This window comes from Nothobranchius furzeri, chromosome 18 (assembly GCF_043380555.1).
Source record: "Nothobranchius furzeri strain GRZ-AD chromosome 18, NfurGRZ-RIMD1, whole genome shotgun sequence".
Lineage (NCBI taxonomy): Eukaryota > Metazoa > Chordata > Actinopteri > Cyprinodontiformes > Nothobranchiidae > Nothobranchius > Nothobranchius furzeri.
The window spans coordinates 20941160-20963052 of record NC_091758.1 but is presented as its reverse complement, the minus strand read 5'-3'; the positions used below and the strand labels follow the sequence as shown (position 1 = coordinate 20963052).

Genomic DNA, 21893 nt, shown 5'->3' with positions numbered 1-21893 from the left:
ATCAGATGATGAAATCTTCTATAACTTTTTCATTATTCTAATTGATCCTTTACTGATCAAATAAGACATTGTACCTCATAAGTCATAATTATAAGATATATCATACAGTAATGTAACAAAATGATGTAGATAAGTAATTATTTGTTCATCAGATTGGTGGAAATTCACTCATTGAACAATAGTGGTTAGACTTAGGCCAATGTGAGAAGACCTTTCACGTGAGGTGCACTATGGGAAATGTAGTCTGTTGATTTTTGCCTTTTCTTTGTCATCTTAGCCGTGCTTTATATTTTCTCATGTGTTGCCAGTGTGATCATAGTTCAGCTCCGTGCGCACATGCGTAAAGTGTAGTAGGTGGACGCGCATGGCATCTCCGCGCAGCTGCCGTCTTCCGCCGCTGGCTTGCTGATGATGCCGAGCGGAACGGGTAGCTTTTACGATCCTGTGTGCGGCCACAGCCGCAGTTACCGGGGTTGAAGGCGAAGGAAACTGGAGAGGAGTCGGGGGGCGCGATGGATGGTCCGTGTCCTTTCTCATCGGCCCGACAGCTTTAACGTCGGTGGATTAATCAGAGGTGAGAGTGAATCAGGAAACATTCCTCATATTCATCCCGGACCACTCATCCTCCCAATCTGCTGCTGCTGGTGACGATGCTCTTAACGCAACCTGCGTGCGTTTCCTCCGGTAAAGGCCAGCTCGCTCGGTGCAAACCCAGATCCTCAAAGAATCCCGGATTTCTCCATCAGCAGAGATTTCTTTAAAGGAAGCATCAAACACGCCACTGCGGAAATAAGAGAGCAGCTAAATCATCAATATGGCAGCGTTTGGTTCCTCCTAGAGATCTTGGAGTGTTTTCTTTTTAATTATTTTTTTGTGAGGATTGAGAGGAGCAGAGAAGTGGGTGATATCAACGGACAGGAGATACCGCAGTAACCGAGTCTGTGATCCGCGTCAAAGGATGCCGTCATCCCTCCGAGCTGAAGGTGCGGCTACCTTAACAGGCCAGATCACTTTTATTTTGAAGGATCTTAATGGATTTGTGTCTGATGTGGATGAGAGAATTACAGTCGGCTACATTCCTGCACTGCTCTCGACTCCCTGTGGGAACTGAATGTGCTCTGATCTGAAGAGAACAACTTGTTTCCTTATCTCTCATAAAAATACACGATCTTATATTTATAGGCAAGGCTAAATATTTGCTGCCAGGTTATGAGTTTTAGGATTATAGATTGTTGATATTTCTGCTGACCAGTCTGAATGCTTCTCCCGCTGCAACAAATGCACCAGAGCTTTTAGTTTTGATTGAAAATGCTCCAGATGTTTTGATTTCTGTTCTTTTTATAGCGTGATCAGTTTGATAACGAAGCGATATTAATGACACGCCTGTTTTAAATTGAAATTTAACAACAGTTATCCTCTGACACAATCATCTGGGGGCTGTTTTGTTTATTTGTTTACTTTTGCTGGAAGACAAAGACACTAATGAAACATAGTAATAATTAAATAAATAGCAGAAAATACAGTCTTTGTGGTCTTTGTAAGTTTAAATTAATACAATTTTTTAAATATAAAAACTGTCAGAAAAAATAGGAAAAAAGAAATCAGTCATCAAACAACTAGAATATTTATCCCTCCAAAAAAGTTTCGTATTAAACTAAATGTCATTTCACAAAAGTACATCATATAAATAGTTATAATTAACACAAGCCTTAAACCAAAAGGGCATTAGCGCCTCTTGTTTAACAAACCTTTAATTTTTGATTTATATGGTGTTTGGACACTTTTATTAAACTATTCATAAAGCATGCATAAATCCGTAGCTTTATTATAAAGTGGTACCTGATAGTTCTAATCTTTGGAAATCAGGTAAAAGTTTCAAAAACCTGTTAACTCCCTGAACAGCCTCAGTTTGGAGAAACAGATTAGATCTGATCAAAGCGTGTCGTCTCATCTCTCGTTTCTTTGGTCTCGCTCTGCTGACTGCCTTGTGAGGCACTGGGTTGGTGTTTGGATCTCGTAGTTTGAAGTTTTCCCAGGGACATTCAGCGCTCATCACTCATTGGCCATCCGTAATGCGCTTAGCATTCTTCATCATTAGGTGGTTCCTGTGCAGCTCTGTTGTCATTAGCCACAGGATGCAGCCACTGCTGAGCAGGATGTCATGGAGAATTATCTGTTGCCCAGACCACAGGCGCTGGCTGGCTCCCGAGCACAGCTTCCTGGTATCGCCGCATGGGGAGAGGCAGGAAAACACAAACCCAAACTCAGACCTAATCGAGTTTTGGAAGGAACGATGAAATAAAAGCTTTAATTTCTTTTTAAACAGTCATTTTCATCAAATAAAAAGATGTTGACTTTTCAATGTTTCTTTCACAGGGTTCAAGGCTTGATAATCAGCAGCAGGTGAGTCGCTTTGTAAGTACAGAGAACCTTCTGAAGCATGTGGCACCAGAATTTTCTTTTACAGATACACTATAAAAAATGAAATATACCCAACAGATGGGGACATGGTAAAAATAGACGATTTTACTTTATTTTCTGCTTCCATTTGTTGTGAAAAATATTTGAACCATAACTGGATACACAGTCTCATGGCTACGTGGCAAAAAATAATGTTTCTGACAAAATTGCGGTTTAAGGGTTAGGGTTAAATTCATGTTTACAGTGTTTATAAAATATCAGTTGCATTTTTAAATCAAGCCAAACATTTGATCACATTTTAAATATTCTACAGCCGTTTTCTCCCCAAAGAAGTTTGAATGCTGTGCAAATGTTTAATATTTAAATTGGAATGATGAAAAATATCAAACGTTGAGCCGTAAATCCGTCTGTTAGTGAATCACACCCACAGACTCTGTGACAAACTACATGTCCCATGATGCATCACTCCTACTCAACATGTTTCAGATTAGCCAACTGTTCTCAGGTCTGAACATCTTTTCTGATGACGTTATGGATGCTGATTTTGTTTTTATCAGCCTACAAAAAACATCAAGTATCTGAATATCAGTTAAAAAATGTATTTAATTGTTTTGTTTGCTTCATGTATAACATGGAAACTTTGCTAATAGATGGACAGAAACAAACATGGGTGGTTTTTAATAAGTTAATATGTTAAAGATCAATCCCTAACACTGGGGGGATGTAGCCAATTGCTTTGTTAGAAGCACGGTTGTAAAAAGCAAAACAAATTACTTTAAAGTGACAAAGTGTAGTTTCTACCATTAATCTCTGGAAATATCCATCAAAATGTTGTTGAAATTGAATGAAATGATGCCCAGTTGTTTGAAAAATATTGATGGCATTCAGCCATAAAAATCAGGTCTATAATACATGGAAGCGAGTCTCTGGGCGACACCATATTAGACTGTGGCCTTGTTTCCTTCTACAGGAGCCTGTGAGGTCAAAACACATTTACTGATTTGTAACAAGTGGTTACAAAACTTTCACCATTCGTAAACATTGTTTTACACATTTACCTCTTCGCTCGTTGCCAGTGATGAAAGGGAGTCTGATGTGCTTTTGATTTTACTGGAAGTTGTGCTCCCAGGGATTTTTGACCCTAATGGCCATCCGTTGGTTAGGTCTCACTCGAACACAAAAATACAGATTGTTTGCAATGACTTAGGTATGTACTGCCCTTACCGCCAAGTAAAATACACATAGTCACTTTAAGTACTTCTAATTTTAGCGATTAATTACTATAATGTAATAATATTAAATTAGTTAATTTAGATAGATTAGATTTTCAATAGATTTAAAAATACAGGTTAACAATTTGGTGCTAAATACTTTTTTAGTTATTTATCTCAGTAACAATAAAATGTTTGTCTGAGCATCTCTTTTCAAATTCAGATAAATGCAGTCACGTGCTGCACACGCTGAGCTCTTTTAAAGGAATCTCCTACCATCTTTATGCAGATCACATCCAACTGTACATCTCCTTTGAGCCCCATGAGATGTCTAAGCTGCAGCTGTTACACACCTAGCATGATTTATACATCTCTGTGAGCTCCGCAACAGAGAGACCCACACAGAGAGTTGGAAAGGTTTTCACATGTGAACTTCTGTGCAGGCAGCGGAGTGTTGCTAAGCAATTCCCCACCAGGACAACAGAGGGCGTAGCGCTTTTCTGTGGTATCCTGCCACTCATGTATCCGGTTCACGATAGTGAATTTACCAATGTGTTTATATACTTCAGAGACTTTATAACACGGACAAATTTGTCATTTCCGGCCACGTTTGTTGGGGGGTCCGAGCTTTCTAACAGGGTGGCACTGACCCACTCTGAACTCCCTCTAGAACCACCCCTGGATTAACCTCTGAAAGGGGTCAGAAATACAAGCATGTGTATTTTTAAAATTCAGCAAAATATCGCTGCCCTTTTTTTTAAATGAGTTCTTGTGATATTATACTAATGTGCTAAATTATAAGGATAAAACATGACTACTATGTTAATTGTTGATGTTGATTTAACCCTTCCTAAGGCAGGATTTGAGTCTCTCTTGCATCACATCTGAGTATCTTAGCTCCTTTAAAGGGCTGTGCTTGGGATTTCTTGTCACTCGGCTGTCTGAACAGTAAGCACTGCATGCTCTGGTGTTTGATGTGCCACAGAATGATCGAGGAAGGCAGCAAACGAGGCAAGGCCATGGTCGAGAAGAGACAGCTCTTCATGGAAATGAGTGAGTGCTCTCATCTTTTTTCTCAGTCAGCTCGTGGAACTCTTTGGTCTGAAGTTGCACAGAAGATGCGTGGTCCCTCGCACATTCGATTCCTCCCACATGAAGACAGTTAGGCGTGTTTGAATGTACCGGTGATCTGAGTGCGTTCTGTTGGAAATCTGTTGCAGTTCTACATCTTTAGGTTAATATTTTAACTGTTTTTGTTTCTCAGGAGCGCAAAACTTTGATGTTATCAGACTGTCAACTTACAGGACCGCCTGTAAACTCCGGTTTGTGCAGAAGCGATGCAACCGTAAGAGCACGTAGACTCTTAATGACACAATCATTTGTTTAAACATGAACACTGTCTGGACTGAGTACAGTCTGAGTGTTTTCCGCCCCCTTCTCCCCCTTCCTCACAGTCCATCTGGTTGACGTCTGGAACATGATTGAAGCTTTTCGTGACAACGGGCTCAACACGTTGGACCATAACGCTGAGATCAGCGTGTCTCGGCTGGAGACAATTTTGTCTTCCATCTACTACCAGCTCAACAAGCGGCTGCCTACCACCCACCAGATCAACGTGGAGCAGTCCATCGGGCTGCTGCTCAACTTCATGGTGGCCACCTATGACAGGTTTGGGACCACTGAGACGTCAAAAACACAAACATTGAAACAGCAAAGCAAAAGGGAATAATGATCAAAAGGATAGGTTCTGTGTATGAACGATTAAAGGGTGCTCAATCTTTACCACTTTGGATGGTTTATAGATAATGACAAGCACATTTCTGCAACACATAGACTAAATAACATGTCATCTGAAGCTGTTATTCACTGTTTGATGGGGTAATGGTCATTGTTTTGGAGGTTCCTTGTGCAGCCACTGGATACTTGCCATCTATCTGTTATCTAAACCTAGAGTTGTGGGGAATTAAGGTCTGTCTCCACACACTCACACACACACCTGTCTCCTAGGACCCAAACATGCATGGATTTGTTCTGTAAGAGAAGCCCCCGGAGAAGACCCTTGTATGCAAGGAGAAAACACGCTAACTTCATACAAAAACCCCATGAGGATTCAAACCTGAGTCATTTTGTTGCTAGGCAGCGAAGCTCCTCACTGCACCACCATGCAGCTCCATGTTGGATACCAGGTTGATAAAACTCTCAGATCCTCACACACAGCCAGGAAAGGCTTCCTGTGGTTTTCTTAAAAATCAACCAGCACTTCTTGGGATACTTTGTTGACAAATGGGCTTGACTTCAATGTATAATACAGAAGTTCTACATTAATGTTTCACTTACTGTGTAGTGGTCTGAGTGAGTGTTGGGGAGAACCCTCATCACACCAGATCTTAGCTCAGTATCTGAAAAATTGACTGAGTTGTGGCGCTTTTGGTGTCTGAATGGGTAGATTAGCTTTGGCAGCCTCATTGGTTTAGATTCACTCAAGGAGTATGAAGCTAAGATTGGGACAATATTACATGTAACTTGTACCAAGTTTTAACTTGTAACATATTTCGTTACAGTAACTTTTGTTTTGTAGCATATAATTCACATTTTGTAACTCATAACTCTTGTTTTGTAACATATTATTCTAGTTTTGTAACATATAACTTTGTTTTGTAGCATGTAATTCTTGTTTTGTAACATGTAACTTTGGTTTTGTAGCATGTAATTGTTGTTTTGTAACATATAACTTTGGGTTTGTAGCATGTAATTCTTGTTTTGTAACATATAACTTTGGTTTTGTAGCATGCAATTCTTGTTTTGTAACATATAACTTTGGTTTTGTAGCATGTAATTCTTGTTTTGTAACATATAACTTTGGTTTTGTAGCATGTAATTCTTGTTTTGTAACATGTAACTTTGATTTTGTAGCATGTAATTCTTGTTTTGTAACATGTAACTTTGGTTTTGTAGCATGTAATTCTTGTTTTGTAACATGTAACTTTGGTTTTGTAGCATGTAATTCTCGTTTCGTAACATATACATTTGGTTTTGTAGCATGTAATTCTTGTTTTGTAACATGTAACTTTGATTTTGTAGCATGTAATTCTCGTTTTGTAACATGTAACTTTGGTTTTGTAGCATGTAATTGTTGTTTTGTAACATGTAACTTTGGTTTTGTAGCATGTAATTGTTGTTTTGTAACATGTAACTTTGGTTTTGTAGCATGTAATTCTTGTTTTGTAACATGTAACTTTGATTTTGTAGCATATAATTCTCGTTTTGTAACATGTAACTTTGGTTTTGTAGCATGTAATTCTCGTTTTCTAACATGTAACTTTGGTTTTGTAGCATGTAATTCTCGTTTTCTAACATGTAACTTTGGTTTAGTAGCATGTAATTCTCATTTCGTAACATATACATTTGGTTTTGTAGCATGTAATTCTCGTTTTGTAACGTGTAACTTTGATTTTGTAGCATGTAATTATTGTTTTGTAACATGTAACTTTGGTTTTGTCGTCGTCGTCTTCCTCCGCTTATCCGGATCTGGGTTGCGGAGGCGGCATCCCAACTAGGGAGCTCCAGACCGTCCTCTCCCCGGCCACCTCCACCAGCTCCTCCGGCAGGACCCCAAGGCTTTCCCAGACTAGATTGGAGATGTAACCTCTCCAACGTGTCCTGGGTTGACCCGGGGGTCTCCTGCTGGCAGGACATGCCCGAAACACCTCCCCAGGGAGGCGTCCAGGAGGCATCCTGACCAGATGCCCAAACCACCTCAACTGACTCCTTTCGATCCGGAGGAGCAGCAGTTCTACTCCGAGTCCCTCCCGAATGTCCGAGCTCCTCACCCTGTCTCTAAGGCTGAGCCTGGCCACCCTACGGAGGAAACTCATTTCGGCCGCTTGTAACCGCAATCTCGTTCTTTCGGTCATTACCCAAAGCTGATGACCATAGGTGAGGATTGGGACGTAGATCCACCGGTAAATTGAGAGCCTGGCTTTCTGGCTCAGCTTCCTCTTCACCACAACAGATCGGCTCAGCGTCTGCATCACTGCAAATGCCGAACCAATCCGCCTGTCGATCTCCCGATCCCTCCTACCCTCACTCGTGAACTAGACCCCGAGATACTTAAACTCCTCCACTTGAGGTAGGACCTCTCTCCCAACCCGGAGTTGGCAAACCACCCTTTTCCGGTCGAGAACCATGGTCTCAGATTTGGAGGTGCTGATCCTCATCCCAGCCGCTTCACACTCGGCCGCGAACCTACCCAGCAAGAGCTGAAGGTCAGAGCTGGATGAAGCTAGGAGGACCACATCATCCGCAAAAATCAGACACGAGATTCTCCTGCCACCAAACTCGACACATTCTACTCCACGACTGCACCTAGAAATTCTGTCCTTAAAGGTAATGAACAGAACCGGTGACAAAGGGCAGCCCTGGCGGAGTCCAATCCTCACCAGGAACAGGTCTGACTTACTACCAGCTATGCGAACCAAACTCACGCTCCTCTGGTAAAGGGACTAAATGGCCCTTAACAGAAAGCCACCCACCCCATACTCCTAGAGCGTCCCCCACAGGGTGCCCCTGGGGACACAGTCATAAGCCTTCTCCACAAAGCACATGTGGATTGGTTGGGCAAACTCCCATGCCCCCTCCATCACCCTTGCAAGGGTATAGAGCTGGTCCACAGTTCCACGGCCAGGACGAAAACCACATTGCTCCTCCTCAATCTGAGATTTTGTAGCATGTAATTCTTGTTTAGTAACATGTAACTTTGGTTTTGTAGCATGTAATTCTTGTTTAGTAACATGTAACTTTGGTTTTGTAGCATTTATTTCTTGTTTTGTAAAATGTAACTTTGGTTTTGTAGCATGTCATTCTTGTTTTGTAACATGTAACTTTGGTTTTGTAGCATGCAAATTTTTTTTGTAAAATGTAACTTTGGTTTTGTAGCATGTAATTCTTGTTTTGTAACATGTAACTTTGGTTTTGTAGCATGTAATTCTTGTCTTGTAACATGTAACTTTGGTTTTGTAGCATTTATTTCTTGTTTTGTAAAATGTAACTTTGGTTTTGTAGCATGTCATTCTTGTTTTGTAACATGTAACTTTGGTTTTGTAGCATGCAAATTTTTTTTGTAAAATGTAACTTTGGTTTTGTAGCATGTAATTCTTGTTTTGTAACATGTAACTTTGGTTTTGTAGCATGTAATTCTTGTCTTGTAACATGTAACTTTGGTTTTGTAGCACGTAATTCTTGTTTTGTAACCTGTAACTTTGGTTTTGTAGCATGCAATTCTTTTTTTGCAAAATGTAACTTTGGTTTTGTAGCATGTAATTTTTGTTTTGTAACATGTAACTTTGGTTTTGTAGCATGCAGTTCTTGTTTTGTAACATGTAACTTTGGTTTTGTAGCATGTAATTCTTGTCTTGTAACATGTAACTTTGGTTTTGTAGCATTTAATTCTTGTTTAGTAACATGTAACTTTGGTTTTGTAGCATGTAATTCTTGTTTTGTAACATGTAACTTTGGTTTTGTAGCATGTAATTCTTGTCTTGTAACATGTAACTTTGGTTTTGTAGCATGTAATTCTTGTTTTGTAACGTAACTTTGGTTTTGTAGCATTTAATTCTTGTTTTTTAACATGTAACTGGTTTTGTAGCATGCATTTCTTGTTTTTTAACATGTAACTTTGGTTTTGTAGCATGTAATTCTTGTCTTGTAACATGTAACTTTGGTTTTGTAGCATGTCATTCTTGTTTTGTAACATATAATTTTGGTTTTGTAGCATGTAATTCTTGTTTTGTAACATGTAACTTTGGTTTTGTAGCATGTAATTCTTGTTTTGTAGCATATAAATTTGTTTTTGTAGCATTTAATTCTTGTTTTGTAACATGTAACTTTGGTTTTGTAGCATGTAATTCTTGTTTTGTAACATGTACCTTTGGTTTAGTAGCATGTAATTCTTGTTTTGTAAAATGTAACTTTCGGAACTAACATGAAACTTTCATTCAGTACAAGTTTTAAATGACAACTCTCAAAACACACATCTCAGCACACCGTTACAAAACTCAAGTCTACATGTACAAAACTTTTTGTCCCAATTCCATCTTCCTTCCCAAGGAACCAATGACGAGAACTACATGCTACAAAATGAAAGTTATGTGTTGCATAATAAGAATTACATTTTACAAAATAGAAGTTCAAAATGAGTTACAAAACGAGTATTATGTGTTACAAAATAAAAGTTATAGTTACAAAACATGTTACAAATTACAGAACTTTGTACAAGTTACATGTAATATTGTCCCAATCCTTGCTCCATACGGGAGTGCATCAGTTGAAGATGAAAATCTGTAGATTTTGTTTTTAGGGTTTGAATAAAACCTGTTCATTTGTTCTTTAGACCAGTTTGCAAATGGACACACACACACACACACACACACACACACACACACACACACACACACACACACACACACACACACACACACACGCACACACACACACACACACACACACACACACACACACACACACATTACATCATTATTCACAACACATAAACATGTATTTACAGATATGTATAACCTAGCTTCATTATTACTTTATTAGAATTTAACGCGCAAAATAATAAAAACATTCTTTCTTCTTGGTTTAATTTATTTGGTGGCGTCTCTTGAACCTGCAGTGAAAGCCACGGAAAGCTGACCGTTTTCTCCATGAAATCCATGCTGGCGACCATGTGTGGAGGAAAAATCGTGGACAAACTGCGCTGTGAGTTAGATTTAATTCTCAGTAAAGTGAGCTAACTTTTGCATGCTATCAACTATTAGACAGTTTTTAGTTCTTGTGCACTAGCTGAAATACAACACAAGGGGGTGGCAGTGGAACATATGCATTACATTCAATTCAATTCAAATTCAAAAATACTTTATTAATTCCAGAGGCAAATTGATTGCTGTAGTAGCTCAGAATAATAATAATAATAATCAAGTCGTCAAAGAGTTGTTGTATATTACAATGGCTGTTGGCAGGAAGGATCTCCAGTAGCGGTCAGTGTTGCAGTGAAACTGAAGAAGCCTCTGACTGAAGACACTCTTCCGTTGTCGGACAGTCTTGTGAAGAGAATGCTCAGGGTTGTACACCTATCAGATACATATGGATTCTAATTGTTGAGGTCAAGGGGTCAACAGCTTTCACCCACAGAAATATAATTAAAACCTCTGACATTGTATTCCTTTTAGATATTTTCTCCCAGATCTCCGACTCAAGTGGAGTCATGGTGTTCGCTAAGTTCGACCAGTTCCTCCGGGAGGTGTTGAAGCTCCCCACAGCTGTGTTTGAGGGCCCCTCGTTCGGATACACGGAGCATTCAGTGCGGATGTGCTTCCCCCAGCAGGTAGGAGACGGACTCTCAGGGATTATTAGTCACTTGTGAATCTCAGTGTGCATCTTGCTGAACCCAGGTCTGTGTGTTTGCATCTAGAAGAAGATCATTTTGAACATCTTTTTGGATGTGTTGATGGCAGATCCTCCTCCTCAGTGTCTTGTCTGGCTACCGCTCATGCACCGACTTGCCAATGTTGAAAATGGTACGTTTACACATCTCCAGTAAAGATTCACAAGTCTGGAGCTACAACAAATTCAGATGACTTGAAATTTATAAATTAAAAACGTGCAAATACATTTTTTCAGTATGAATGTACAAAAAGTAATCAATCTTTATACTAACAATATTAATAAATAAGGCTATGTTGTTTATTATTTTATGTAAACGTCTTGATATGTTTTAGATTTTCTCTTTAGTGAATGATTTATTGACTTACAAGAACTAAATACAGTCAAAATACTTTAATCTTACCTGGTATTGACAGATCCTTGAACAACCTCAGTTTATAGAAATGCAGATTAATGCTAATTGGGAAAAACAATATAGCAAAAAACAATTAAAAATGACTCTGAAAGCATCTATTGTGGCAGGGGCGGATTAAGAACTGAAGAACATCCGGGGCTTAACACACGCACACACACGCGCCCGCGAACACACGTGCGCACGCACGCACGCACACGCACACACACGTGACACGCACTAGTCAACATCATATATGTCTTGTACCACATAATTTTTAATCTGAAGCTACATATTAAGCATTCTCAGGGCAGAGTATTGTTCCTGTTAGTGTTTAGTGTGAGATGATAGTAAATATTCCCTTTCTTTCCCCAACCACTTTACCTGATAGTAAGCTAACTTTAGGCAAACCAGCAGCACAACAAATATTTTCAAATAAGACTCACAAACCTGAGTCAACACCAGTCTCATCAAAGCTGGGGTTCTGTCGTTGTACTTTTTGTCTAAAAAACGTCCTTATGTCCATCTTCACTCATGCGTTTCAGGCAGAGACTGTAGAAGAAGCCGGCTGCTGAAGGGCTTCTTCTTCAGTGGTGGAGGCTCAGGCAGGCTGTATACAAACTACTGCTAGCTGCTCCCTCTCTGTTGGACTTTGGTACTGCATGTTACTTCCGCGATTTAGATCCGGGGCTTTTCATAGAACATCCGGGGCTTCAGCCCAAGTAGCCGGGCCTAACGCCGCCCCTGCATTGTGGTTTGTACAATCGTTATGTATAAAAAATTATTTCATTACCACAAATTTCCCAGAAATTCCTGCTTAATTAGACAGAGCTAGGATCTGTAGCATGTCCAGAAAAATCGAGTCAACTTCATAATTATAATTTTTGTTTGTCTGTTTCTGAACGTATTTAAAGATGCTCTAAGATGCAAGAAAACAATTTATGAAACGTAAATATATTTTTATTAATTCAAAATAAAGCCTGAAAAAAATAAGACTACTTTGCTCAAAGGTTAAAAAAAAAAAAAAAAAAAAAAACGAAAAAAAAAAGAAAGAATATGATCTAGATTTTTTTGTGTTTCAGTCTTCCATCCGGTGGAATGTTCTTATTGCCGGAGTGAGAGCATGATGGGCTTCCGGTACCGGTGCCAACAGTGCCACGGCTACCAGCTTTGTCAGAGCTGCTTCTGGCGTGGTCATGCCAATGGTCCCCATAGCAACCAGCACCAGATGAAGGAACACTCGTCCTGGGTAAGACATGTCTGGCAGATTCTTCCTGCTCTTACAACTCAACATCTCTCAGAGACGAGGAACTTGATCACTCTGGGAATGAAAGGGTTTTGACTCAAGATGACATGTCGCCTTGTTGCTCAATCGTTCTTTTTTAAACTGAAACAAGGGAAGTGAAGTGAGTCTCAAATACATTAATTTGGCTTCAGCATTACATGCCTGAATGAATTTAACACAAAATCCTGAATTATTTATGTCACATCCTGTAGGAGCTGCATGCTGGTGCCTTTGCCTCTCAGCAAGAAGGTTGCAGGCTCAAATCCCGGCTGCAGTCTTTCTGTGTGGAGTTCATGTTCTCCCCATGCATGTGTGGGTTTTTCTGACCACCCAGCTTTCAAACCTGATATTCTTTATTCAGTCGTCCCCTGCTGGCCATTAAAGATACTGCAGGTTTAGCAGTCCTAGGCAGTGAATTCTATGGTTTACATTCAGTTTATATGACCATCAGATGGGCTTGATGACTGACAAAAGGACTGCTGTGGTTTTATGATAATAATTAACACCTTCAAACATTTGACGCTGGTTTTTGACCAGAACCTCTGGTCTGGGAGCGAGTCTGTGAGGCAAAGGTCTCGTTTTACCTGTTCAAACCTCACCTGTGGTAGTGAGATTTAGACCAAAACAAATGATCCTGGAAGGCAAATGGCCTGTATTTGATATAACGCCTTCCAGAGTCGTTGAACACCCAAAGGTGCTTTACAACACAATCAGTCATTCACCTATTCACACACACACATTCACACCCTGGTGGGGATGAGCTACATTGCATCCACAGCTGCCCTGGGGAGCACTGACTTAGGTGAGGCTGCTGAGCACTGGCACCACTGGTCACTCCGACCACCACCAGCAGGCAAGGGGGGTTAAGTCTCTTGCCCAAGGACACAATGACAGCGACAAACTGACCTCAGATCTCTGACTGGAGTGATGGTGGCACCCAAGATAAAAGGATAAAAGTGACTGAAATGAGCTGGAAAGTGTCTGAGATCAGCTGCAGAGATCCACACCAAAATGAGTCATATGGAGGTGACTGGAGGATCTGATCAGGATGACTCACGCTCGCCTCCTTCTGGAGGTTTTCCTGTTTTTTTCCACCGGGAGGAGACTCCAGGACATATCCAAAACTCTGTAGAGGGATCACATAGCCTCTCTGGTCTGGAAACACCTCAAGATCCATCAGGGGGAGCTAGGCTTCCCCCCTGAGCTTGTTAATCCCCCAACCCAGCCTTGGATAAACAGCAGAATATGGATGGATGTATTGAAGGATGGATGGATAGATGGATGGATGGATTATTGGATGGATGGATAGATGGATGAATGGATGGATTATTGGATGGATGGATAGATAGACAGACAGACAGATAGATAGATAGATAGATAGATAGATAGATAGATAGATAGATAGATAGATAGATAGATAGATAGATAGATAGATAGATAATGGATGGATGGATGGATGGATGGATGGATGGATGGATGGATGGATGGATAGATAGATAGATAGATAGATAGATAGATAGATAGATAGATAGATAGATGGATGGATGGATGGATGGATGGATGGATGGATGGATGGATGGATGGATGGATGGATGGATAGATAGATAGATAGATAGATAGATAGATAGATAGATAGATAGATAGATAGATAGATAGATAGATAGATAGATAGATAGATAGATGATTGATGGATGGATGGATGGATGGATGGATGGATGGATGGATGGATGGATGGATAGATGGATAGATGGATAGATGGATAGATGGATAGATCATACATCTTGTATTTTTTGAGTTGAATGGAGTTTTGGTACATTTTCATGCAGTTGCCATGAAAAACATATTTTCTGACAACAAATAGAATTAATTTAGACACAAAACAAGCTGAACTTTTGAGTTTACATAAGCAAAATACGGAGATTAAATAAAGTTCAGTAAATCATTTTATCGTTTAAAATTGGCCAACCACGATTTAAAGGAGCTACAGTCATGTTTCCTGGCTGAAGCGTTTCCCTAGCACATCTATTATTGACATGAGAAAATCTCTCGTTTGAACTGCACTGGGTGGGTAATTTGTATTTCTGACCAGTGAAACTGCTGTAGAAGCAGTATAGCTCAACTTGCAGAACCAGCCACTTATTTAGACACCACACAGCATGCTTGGTGACAACTCTGCTTTTGTCCCCTCCACAGAAGTCTCCGGCCAAAAAGCTGAGCCACGCCATCAGTAAATCTCTGGGCTGCGTCCCGATTGGAGAGCCGCCCCATCCTGTGTTCCCTGAGCAGGCCGAGAGACCTCAAGAGCTCACCCACACCGTGTAAGTGCAACACGGCGAGGCCCATATGCTCATGATCTGTCCCCATCATGCATGTGCTTCCATCACCACATGATGGATTATCTCACCAAGATGTCCACCCGCTGATCATTAGTTAACGTGGGGAGCGTGATGTACGAGTGGCTCAGAGGGCCGCTGCTGTTAGGCTAAGTCATCCTCATCAATCAGCTGGCAATGATACGCGGACAACGCCATAAATCTGACGTTTCAGGCTTTGAGGCTTCTGGAAGTCATTATAGGAAATGCATTATATTCTGCTGCTGTCTCAGACTCCGCATTTACATTTCAGCTGAAAAATAAGTCGAATTTCCATAATCAGCTCCAACTCTGAGATCCATGCAGGCCACTGAGCTTCCTTTATAGTTTTCCCTCATCGTTCCAAGGAAAACCTCACAATGTTTTTGTTTTTATTTTGTTAAAATTCATTAATGGTTTTGATCGCTCACGGCGTTCACAACATCACAGGATATCCCTCAACGTTAACTTTCCCATCTCCTGCTCCTTAACAGGATCCCGCTTAAAATTCCAGTCAGAGCTGTAAATCTAAGCCGTCTCCCCACTCTGGCTGCGGGGCGAGTGTCAGCCAGTAATTGATAGTGAGTGGCGTTTTAGCAGGAGCGTGTAGCGCAGCCGATGCCAGGGAAATAGACACAACGCCACGGCAGGGTTTTCTGTTTGATGGATGCCATCATCTCAGAATCAGTCCTCATTTCCGAGCTCACGCCACTGGCAGGGAGATTTTTCTGCTTTGTGTCCAAACATGCATTAGTAAGATGAAGTTGGTTCTTCACACACATGTGCAGTTTATCACTTTGTGGAGGAGAAACAGTAGAGCTGTCTTTTCTCTGAGAGTCTATGGAGAAGACTGTGCTGCTCAATATTATTATTATTATTATTATTATTATTATGGATGTTTAATATTAATATTATCAGTCTTTTAATGACACAACCTTTACATACCATACACATATTATACACCAGGCTCTTTAGCTACATCTCCTCTCTTTCACAATGTCAAATGTCAGAATTAGAAAAACGTTTTAAAATTCTCATGATTTAGAAATGACTTTAAATGGATACTATGCAGTTTTGGCTTGCTTTTAGCACCCCCTAGTGTCAAGTTAGTAAAACCAAAAGTGAAACCTATCTACTCAATAGCTACGTTTTCATACTAAAATCTTGGTTGATTGGAAATCCCAAAACTCTGCTTACATGGACACTAACTGAAATTATCCGGTCATCACACACAAGCATTCGGTCAGATTAAATTAGTTGAGCGTGCATCTTGTCCGTACGTCTTTCCCCTCGCATTTTATTTTCTTATGCTCCAACTTTGTCCATTGACTTACGTTTTTCCCCCCATTATGGACCTTCTTTGCATTTTTACCTGTATGCTTATGTTTTTAACTGATCATTTTAAATAAGCTACAGGCTCAGTGGTACGTAATGCTCCTCCGCCACAGGAGAGGAGAACAGGATAATGTACTAATGATCTAATATTGTGCAGCGGTTATTTGCCCCTTTCTTTCTGCATCCATCCATCTGAGTCGGGTCGCGGGGGCTTTCTCGCCCTCTTTGGGCAAATTTTCCAAGTGTGTCATCAACATACTCATCAGCTCATTAACTGAACAATTCTGCAGGTTGTCATCAAAACTATGAGCAGTCATGCTGGTAGAACCTACACAAGCAGCTGAAACTCTATGGACTGCTGTTCACGTGTCTATGTTCTCGGGCAGTACATATCGAACTACTCGATGATCTGTCAAGGGACTGTTTTCTCAACTCACTTCGTGCCTTTATTGCCCTACGCGGAAACATGCGTCAGCTGCGATGCGACCAGGGAACTAATTTTGTTGGGGCAAACAGAGAGTTCGTGGAAGCAGTAAAAGAAATGGATCAAGAAAGCTTGAAGCAATTAGGCAGTGAATTTGTAATGAATCCTCCTTCTGCCAGTCATACGGGCTGAACCTGGGAGAGACAAATCCGCACAATCAGAAGTGTGCTGTCATCCATTTTGGATCAGTCATCCCAAACACTGGACTGTTCATCATTAAGGACCTACCTTTATGAGATCATGACAACAGTAAACAGTCGACCTATCACTTCACACCTGCTCAGTGATCCTACTGGACCTCCACTGCTTACCCCAACCTTCTCTTGACCATGAAGTCATCGGTTGTATTACCACCACCAGGAGACTTTAGAAAGGAAGATTTGTGCTTTTGCAAGCGATGGCGTAGAGTGCAGCATTTGGCCAATGAATTCTGGAGAAAGGAATATTTCTTGGGTCAGCAGCAGAGACAAAAATGGCAGAAAACAAGGAGAAACGCTAAAGTCAGTGACATAGTAATCATCAAGGATGATACGGCACCTGGAAATGACTGGAAACTTTCAAGGGTCACAGCAGTGTATCCAAGTGAAGATGGATGTGTGCGCAAGGTGCAGCTATTGGTCAGTGATTCTGCGTTGGACGACCATGGAAGGAGAGTAAATAAATCAGTGCATCTAAACAGACCTATTCATAAAAGTTACATTATTGGAGTCAGTGTAGACAGAATAAGAAATCACAAGTGATTTGGTGGGATTGTAGCTGCCATTGAGACAGCTCTGAAATATTTTGTTTATTATAAATAAATTCAGTTAAAAATATCAACAAATAGATAGTAATTCATACTAAAATGTTCAATAAATAAATAGACAATACTTCAGTAAATTCTTCTTGAATTAATTTTGTTAAAAACATTAAAATGTGAGGGGGAACCTATTTTTTGTTCCATGTGCTGCACTGTTTCTTACGAGTAAAGTTAATTGGCACACTCAGAGCCACACACGCCTGGCATGTCTGCAAGAGACTGAACTTTCCACAAGAAGAAGCTGAAGAAGATTTTTACTATTCCTCTGGAGTTAATGCGGCCAATGAGGTACTATTTTACTGTTTATTTCATGAGTGCTTCATGTAAACTGGTTATATTTCGTGTCAGCTAATTAAAGATTGCTTTTCTTTTCTTAGTTCTGACGGCATTTATTGGCATTCATGGACATTGTAAGACGTGTTGTCCGCAATAAATGGCTGTTGAAACCCAAGAACGATTTTGAGCCTTGAATGAACTCGAGAGGAGTAACACACCCTATCTCTAAGGGAGAGCCCAGCCACTCAGTGGAGAAAACTCTTTTCGGCCGCTTAAATCCGTGATCTTGTTCTTTCGGTCACTACCCAAAGCTCATGAACATAGGTGAGGGTAGGAACGTAGATCGACCGCTGAATCGAGAGTTTCGCCTTTTGACTCAGCTCTTGCTTCACCACGACAGATGCAACACCAGTCCGCCTATCGATCTCACGCACCAGTTTTCCCTCACTCATGAACAAGACCCTGAGATACTTAAACTCCTCCACTTGGGGCAGGACCTCATCCCTGACCCGGAGAAGGCATTCTACCCTTTTCTGAATCAGGACTATGGTCTCAGATTTAGAGGAGCTGATTCTCATCCCAGCTGCTTCACACTCGGCTGCAAACTGCTCCATCGAAAGCTGAAGATCACGTTCTGATGAAGCCAACTGGACCACGTCATCTGCAAAAAGCAGAGACCTGATCCTCAGGCCATCAAAACAGATTCCCTCCACACCTTGGCTGCACCTAGAAATCCTGTCCATAAAAGTTATGAACAGAATCGGTGACAAAGGGCAGCCTTGGCGGAGTCCAACTCTCACTGGGAACAAGCCCGACTTACTGCCGGCAATGCGGACCAAGCTCTGACACCGGCCATACAGGGACCTAACAGCCCATAGAGGGCCTGGTACCTCATACTCCCAGAGTTCCCCCCACAGGGCCCCCCGAGGGACACGGTCAAACGCCTTCTCCAAATCCACAAAACACATGTAGACTGGTTGGGCAAATTCCCATGCACCCTCCAGGACCCCCTAAGGGTATAGAGCTGGTCCAGTGTTCCACGGCCAGGATGAAAACCACATTGTTCCTCCTGAATTTGAGGTTCAACAATCCGACGGACCCTCCTCTCCAGAACCCCTGAATAGACCTTAGCAGGCTCAGGAGTGTGATCCCCCTGGAGTTGGAACACATCCTGCGGTCCCCCTTTTTAAATAAGGGAACCACCACCCCGGTCTGCCAGTCCAGTGGGACTGCCCCCGATGTCCATGCGATATTGCAGAGCCACGTCAACCAACACAGCCCCACAACATCCAGAGCCTTAATGAACTCCGGGCGGATCTCATCCACCCCTGAAGCCTTGCCACAGAGGAGCTTTTTAACCACCTCAGTGACCTCAGCACCAGAGATTTGAGAGCCCCACTCAAAATCACCAGACTCTGCATTCTCACTGGAAGACGTGTCGGTGGGATTGAGGAGGTCTTCGAAGTATTCTGCCCACTGATCCACAACGTCCTGAGTAGAAGTCAGCAGCACACCATCCCCACTATAAATGGTGTTGGTAGCGCACTGCACGAGGCACCGGATGGTGGACCAGAATCTCCTCAAAGCCCTATGGAAGTCTTGCTCCATGGTCTCACCGAACTCCTCCCATGACCGGATTTTTGCCTTGGCAACCACCCAAGCCGCATTCCGCTTGGACTGCCGGTACCCGTCAGCTGCCTCTGGAGTCCCACAGGCCAAAAGGACCTGATAGGACTCTTTCATCAGCTTGACAGCATCCCTAACCGCCGGTGTCCACCAGCGGGTTCGGAGGTTGCCACCACGACAGGCACCGACGATCCTGCGACCACAGCTCTGGTCGGCCGCCTCAACAATGGAGGACCAGAATAGGGTCCATTCAGACTCAATGTCCCCCGCCTCCCCCGGAACATTTTGGAAGTTTTGTTGGAGGTGGGACTTGAAGCTCCTTCTGACAGGAGACTGTCAGTCTAGTAATTAGGCATGATCAAAATCAGACTTTAGAATTGGGAACATATTCTTGCTTACAAGTGGTTAGTTAATTGTTGTTTAGGCTCTATTAACATGTGGACTTTGGTGTTTATTTACATAATACCAGAACATAATATTTTTGGTTATTAATGTAGAATAACTATTCCCCTTGAATTACTTCTTTAAAAGCCACATCTTGATTTGAGCTAATTAGTATGTGTGTTAATAAGCAACAAACCATTCACTTTCAGTTAACAAACCATTATGAATGGCTTATTTTGCTAAAACTCTTAAGTCATGGCCTGTTGATGTTAGAATTACATCATTGGTAATAAGCACCTAATAATATCTTAATGATGACTAATTCAGACTTAGTAGTCCACTAATATGCATATTAATTGGCAGCTAATTAATGGTTAATTTGGGTTCCCTAAACTAAAGTGTTTCTAAAGTCTAAAGAGACTAAAGTCTCTCTAACTCGCTTAAGCAAAAACACTCACTGTTTTCAAATTATCTTCTTGCAGAACTGTATGTGTTTAACTGCATTTACTAGATCTCAAATTAAAGTATTCCTTTTGACAAAGGTGGTATTAGTGCACTGCTGTGCAGTTTTCAGACTGACTGAACACGCCTGAGTTCAAACATATTTTAGATTTATCAAATTTAAAACACTTTGTCTCATCTTAGCTGCAGGACTTAATAAATTATTAAGAAAATCCACATAAACTGCAGAAACTATATTAAAAAAATGTGTGTTTACAAAGAGATTACAGATGGTTTAGTCCTTTGTTACGCCCTATAGTGGTGTTAAAATGAAGGACAAGGATGTAATATATGGTAATATTCAAACACTGTTATATTAAAAAAGGAGCTAAAAAATACCATGTCCCATTCTTACTAAAAGGTACAGTAACTTAAATAAACTCAGCGCTATGGTTCAGGGTTCACATTTAAAACAGGTAACTAGCTGACCTCTGTCGGGCTGATCAGACTGGATGAAGGAGACGAACAAGGTGAGACGTTTAACAGTTTTATTATTTCTCCGGTCGTATCTCTGTGAGGAAGAAACGATGACTGAGATGAGAAGCCGGTACCGGCGTCTTCCATATATAGCCTTGCTTGGCTGTGACGTGGAGGGAATCCCCGCGAGGAGCACGCTGGGAGCTCCCCATGAGGAGCATGTCGGGAGTTGTGGTCCGAAAGTCAGCCGGGAGATACCTGAGTCCTGACAGGACCCCCCGGTCCAGGGACGGCTCCAGAAGTCCCAGCGCGACCCCGGCGGACCCAGAAGTCGGAGATCAGGGAAGGGTCCAGGATGGACCGAGCCGGCTCCCAGGAGCATTCCTCGGGGCCATAGTCCTTCCAGTCCACTAGGTACTGCCAGCCCCGACCCCTGCGGCGAGCGTCCAGGATGCGCCGGACGGTGTAGATAGGCTCACCGTCGAGGAAGCGGGCAGGAGGCGGCGCCGGAGCCGGAGGCGGGAGAAGGGAGGACTCCACGAAGGGCTTGAGCCGGGAGGTATGGAAGGTGGGATGGATGCGGAGAGTAGCCGGCAGTCGCAACCGGTACGTGACCGGGTTGATGACCCTTTGGATGGGGTATGGGCCGAGGAACCGAGGAGCGAGTTTCTTGGCCCCGGCACGGACCTGAAGGTCAGCCGTGGACACCCAGACCTTGTCCCCAGGAGCATAGGAGGGACCAGGACGGTGTCGACGGAGATGCTGGCGAGCATAGCTGGTGTTAGCTCTGGTTATGGAGGCTCGTGCTTTGATCCAGGCGCTCTTGCAGCGTCTCACCATGGCTTCCGCTGCTGGAACGGCGACCTCGGGTTCTTGGTGGGCAAAGACCGGGGGCTGGAAGCCATAGCAGACCTCGAAAGGGGACAGCCGAGTGGCAGATGAGGTGTGAAGATTGTGGGACAGCTCCGC

The 21893-nt window shown here is 42.0% G+C and overlaps 1 protein-coding gene across 1 annotated transcript in view; it reads left to right on the top strand.

Annotated features, from left to right (window-relative positions):
• Window positions 1–585: 585 nt before the first annotated feature.
• Window positions 586–21893, top strand: part of dtnbb (dystrobrevin, beta b) — a gene marked incomplete in the record, with an annotated part of 49737 nt that continues 28429 nt past the window's right edge. Inside the window, 10 exon segments of the mRNA XM_070547073.1 lie at window positions 586–983; window positions 2377–2415; window positions 4618–4685; window positions 4897–4977; window positions 5087–5300; window positions 10306–10391; window positions 10862–11016; window positions 11104–11209; window positions 12549–12715; window positions 14945–15069. Coding sequence (XP_070403174.1) covers window positions 4619–4685; window positions 4897–4977; window positions 5087–5300; window positions 10306–10391; window positions 10862–11016; window positions 11104–11209; window positions 12549–12715; window positions 14945–15069 — 1001 coding nt within the window.